This window comes from Sprattus sprattus, assembly GCF_963457725.1.
Source record: "Sprattus sprattus genome assembly, chromosome: 19".
NCBI lineage: Eukaryota > Metazoa > Chordata > Actinopteri > Clupeiformes > Clupeidae > Sprattus > Sprattus sprattus.
In genome coordinates, this window is record NC_137917.1 from 20,773,091 (window position 1) to 20,778,267 (window position 5,177).

The 5,177-nt window shown below is 40.7% G+C and overlaps 1 protein-coding gene across 1 annotated transcript; it reads right to left on the minus strand.

Annotated features, from left to right (window-relative positions):
* Positions 1–2,678: 2,678 nt before the first annotated feature.
* LOC308380656 (stonustoxin subunit alpha-like) lies at positions 2,679–4,532 on the minus strand (the record flags this gene model as incomplete). Its single annotated transcript, XM_080858063.1, has 2 exons — positions 2,679–2,695; positions 2,924–4,532. The coding sequence occupies 2 exons, from the start codon at positions 4,530–4,532 to the stop codon at positions 2,679–2,681; spliced, it is 1,626 nt and encodes a 541-aa protein (XP_080714189.1).
* Between the last annotated feature and the right edge of the window lie 645 nt (positions 4,533–5,177).

The window sequence follows — 5,177 nt, forward strand, 5'->3', positions numbered from 1 at the left end:
GTCTTCATCAGACCACAGTGTCACACCTCGGAGCAAAGGCAAAATGTTTGTCCATAAACCAAAATGTAAAACATTTCTTGATACCTTGCAAAGGCTAAATAAATAAATGATATACAGTTTTGTGTATATATAGGAACATATCCTAATATACTATATTGTTCAAATTTCCTTAAGTTTTTTTATTGAAAAACAGTAGTTTGAACTATTGGTATGTCTCAGAGAAGAGGCAATAACGGTGAAATAAAATATCAATAACATAAAATAAAATATGTATAAAATAACATATATAAAATATAAAATTAAATATTCTTTGAACTACAAATACAGCAATGAAGTTGTGGCCTACCTGGAATGATGGTGTCATTACAAGCATTATAGAGCATTCCAGGATGGAGAGGCCGTCCGAGAGCTGGTATTTGGCGATCAGAGTGCATGACTGTATAAGTGAACAGGCAAACCAGGGTTAGAAGACTCATCTGATCTGACTGATGTGGACTGAACTGACCATGATGGTTAATTGTCAATACAAACTCTCAAACCTTACATGCCACACAATTTTGTGTTATACATTTATATTCACTGCTGTATAAATTACTATAGCATTATAATGTATTTGGAGAAAAGATGGAAACAATATTCCTTTCTGGCCTCACAGCAGTTTTAGAATGTGTATTTAGAATCATAAAGCAACTATAGATTATAATGATAGGACTTTAAATGTAACCAGAAAATGAAAAATAAGAGACTTGCCTTTTCTAGCGAGTAGTCTTTCTTCACCTTATTTTAAGTACTGAAAATGCAGCTTCATCTGAAGACCGCAATAAGCAGTGGGACAAGTGGAAGTATTCTGTGTATTTCAACAAAGTGATAAAAAACTGACTACTCCATCAGTTATGTGAGGCTTAACCAATGTGGCGTGAAGTCCGTTGAGCTGCCATGATGACAGCAAGCACTTTTTTGCCTGACATTGCAACAGCTGCAGACACACACTGCAGACAGACAAACTGGCGAGATACGCTGCCACAAGGCCTTCTCATGAAAAGCACAACTAACCAATGTTAGTATTATACAATATTATGCGGCTCTTTAGAATGTTCCAAAAAGTTCTGTTGCAATTTGCATGCAAAAGAGCTGAATAAAAAGAAAAAAAAAGAAAGTAAGAAATCAAGCAGTGACAATTTCATGGTACCCTAGGCAGTGATTATACCATGACTGCTGGTGAAAAACAACAAGAGCTGTAGAGCTGATTCCACCTGTAATGTCGTAAATGTGTTATTCATGTGCCAAACTAAACTAAATGCTAAATGCCAGCATAACTTAACATATCTAAACACATACAAAAAAACGAATCAATAAAACTGGGCGACAGACAGCTAATGCTATACCAAGAAAGAAATATTTTTTCTGATCCCGTGTACAGCATATGACGCGTGATGCGGCTGTCACCAGCCTATTGGGCACTGTTATGCACCCTGCCACCCTTACAAAGCTTATGACTAAAATCTCCACATGTACCAAACCAAACTAAATGCTAAATCATATTCCTATACTGTATATATATTATGTACATATATACCAAATGCATGCTGTGTACAACACTTGTTGTTTCCCTTGCCCTTCTGCCACACAAGCCCCCCTCCCCCTCCTATCTCCAGCTGGTCGACTTCAAGCATATGGGTCCCCCATGTGCCGTTGTTCTGCTTAAGGTTCCTTCCTGATTAACAGGGAGTTTTTTCTTGCCCCTGTTGCCATTGTGCTTGGACTAAGGCAGTCCAGCCTCTGGGCTCTGTAAAGCGCCTTGAGAAAATTGCATTGTTGAATTTAATTGAATTCTTATGTCACAAAAGGTTTGTTACATGTTTTACACCAAAATACTGTTGAAAGTGTGAGCAAAACTGAAAAGTATTTTTAAGTTTGAAAATTAGATCAATGCACTGCACTACTCGCAAGTAGTAACAGTATTCCATCCAAAGTGGGAATATTTCTTTCTAGAGAGACAGGGTATTTTAAGTAATGTAATAATTAGACAATGTTTGAATTTAAATTCTATACATGTACCCACATTTATTAGAGTAGATCAAGTTCTGAAGTTCCTCAAGCTGAGTTCTCTGCTTTCCAGTCATATACCTAACTGTTACTAACTACTTACTAACCAAGAGTGAGGTCATGCCGGGAAATATCAGACTGAGGCTGAAACGTATCTACCGAGCGATAGCGATATATATAGCGATAATACGCGGCTGGCATGACTACCCAATAGCCAATCAGAATGCATGTACTGTCGTTGCCATATAATAATAACGTTTATCACATGAATAACCACAGCTGTCAAATTGCTTTCTCTTTATTGTGTATCTGGTTCAAGTCAATGCAATGAATTCACAATAAATCTTAGACTCAACATGTATCACTGTAAATCCTTGATACATTTGGAAATTAAATTTGAAACTACAGTTGAATATTCATTTCTAAAAAAAAATAAATGATAATAACATTTTATACAATGGAATGAAAATGACAATGGTGTCAAAACAATTAAATCTATATGGTCTATAATGTCCTGAGGAACAAACTATCACACATCACACTCTAAACAAATTTTGTACATTAACATAAGTGGTCTTTATCTTGCTCTTACAGGTTCTTCAGCCTTTTCAGATGCCTCCAGGCATAGTTTGCTATGGACACCAGAACTCTAGAAAAGGAAAACAAAACAGAAATCATGTTGTGGCTTGAAATAATACGTTTTGATGATGGGTAGGAAACCATTTTATTCAAATTTGAAACCACATCAAGAAAATACAAGCACATATCCGATAATACAGTCAGATGTTTTTTTTGCAGCGCTTTTACCTGCTCTCAAATAAAAAGAAGCTGAACACATTGACAAAAAGAGCATTTCTGTTTTGCAGGAAACACTTACCTTTTATGGTTGAACTGATTTCAGATGCGTTCTGGGATCCTCTGCCTCTGTCAGGAAGAACCAAGTCTAGACCAATTTGATAATCAAGTTTGGGCTTCTGTCCGAGCAGGTCCCCTCCTGGATCGCTGGCTTTGTTTGCTTTTGAGTGGCCTTCACTGTCGATGGCTCTCCCCGACTCCCTCTGTGTGTTTGGAGGTTTGTAATGCGGGTTCACGCATGTTCCGTTTTTATACACGCGAATGGAGCATCCCGGGTGAGATGGGTCTGAGACAAAGCTGATGAGAGCTGTGTGAAGGGAGTTTTTGTCACAACGGCCCTTCACCACGAAAAAATTAGTCAGGCTGGTCCGCATGGCAGGGATGGTTTCGGGATGCTCGTACCATGGCACAGTGTTGTTCACAAACGATTTCTGAATGGCAAATTTGACGTCGTCCATTTTTCGGAATTCTTCACAGCTGAGGCACTCGTTCAGGTTAGTCAGATATGGCTCGGCATACTCGAGCGAGGTGAAGCTGAACATGGCGACGGCGTCGAGCTTCGGGTGGTAGAGGATTTTGTGCAGATCGGGCCCTGAGGGTACGACCGGAATTCCCTTCATGAGGTGGATGTAAGAGGAGACGATGCCCATCTCCGTTTCTTTTTCATCCAGCCACTCCTTCATCTTTTTCTTGGTGAAAGAGGATTCATGGTGGAACTTTAGGATCTCTTCAAAGGCGTTCTCATCCACTGTGCCTCCTCTGATTTCTGGAAGCACATCTAGCACTTTCCTCTTCAGTACCACTGTGTAGCCTGTCAACTTCATCCGGAAGACCTCCAGTTTTCCTGTGACATCGACCAAAGGAATGACCTTACTCAGCTTGATCAGATCGTGGACTCTGATCTTTGCTTCGTGAAGCTCTTCCATCACCGATTCGAAGGCGGACACCAGAGTCTGGTTCACGTCGCAAACCATCTGGGCTGCCTTGGGATTTATGTTTTTCAGAGGGTACAACCAGACCTGCAGGGGTATCGCAGCCTCCCCTTTCTGTCCCAGCATCGTAGCCAGACTCTTGTACACGACTGCGGCTTCTTCGTAGGAAGACGGGTTCTCTTTCAGCTTGAAGTCGCCGTGGAAAGTGCATTTGAACTTCTTCACCTTTCGCCGCTCATTGTCGTTGATGACCACCTTCCCTTCACCCGATATTTCAACCTGCGGTATTTTGTTAACACTGATTTTCAGCTCGCCTAGAATCTCTTGCCTTTTGTGAATATCCTCAGCCATCTGGTCAAACACCATGAAGGCCTCAGCCCCGTAGAGCACCGCAGTGACCACATGCGTGGCCTCGTTCTTGTCAAAGACCTCAGGGTGTTTGATCTCCATCTCCAGCGTCATCAGCTCCTTAAACACAGTCGTCTCCTTGTACTGCAAAGTAACCCGGCACTGGTGTGTCGACGTGGTTCTGTCCTTCAGGTATTTGGCACTCCCCTGCACATCAACCGCTCCCCCAAGAAAACTGGCCCTAAGGCTGGCGCTGACATCAAGCAGTTTGGATTTCTTGGAGAAGGAGTCCGATGCAGTGACATTAAAGCTGGTGTTTTGCTGCCCTTTGATCCTTAACACCTTCTGCATGTCGGCATCGTCCCATAGCTTTAGTCCTGTCACGGAGAGGATGAGACACACCGTTCATATGGCACTTGTGGATTCATTAACATCAATCAAGACTTTATTTTGATAAAATAGATATTGCTAATTTTGCTATGATTAAAATAATTATATTGTTATGGTTCGTCTGATGGAGCAAGGCGCTGACAACTGGATGGAGGATGACAAACACCATTGAAATGGCGAATTAACATCAATGAAGACTTTATTAATATATAATAAATATTTCTAATTTTGCTATGATAATAATAATCATATAATCGTTTCTATGGTTCCACTGATGGAGCAAAGCGCTGATAACTCCATGATACTGGGTTCCGTTCAAAGGGAGCACACAAAGGCTACTAATGGAAATGATGTGCAGTACATCTGTTGCTCTGCATTCAAAAGTCTGCTAAATCTATAATGTACAAACCACACCTGGAATGATAGTATGATTGCGAGCATTATACAGCATGCCAGGGTGCAGGGGCCTCCCAAGGGCAGCGATTAGGAAATCTGAGTTCATGACTGCAAAAGAAAATACACAACTTTATTTTAATGGACAGCATACTCTCAAAAAGAATAGTTCATCTTAACGCCTCCTGTAGTTAATTAGAATGGGCAGCATAC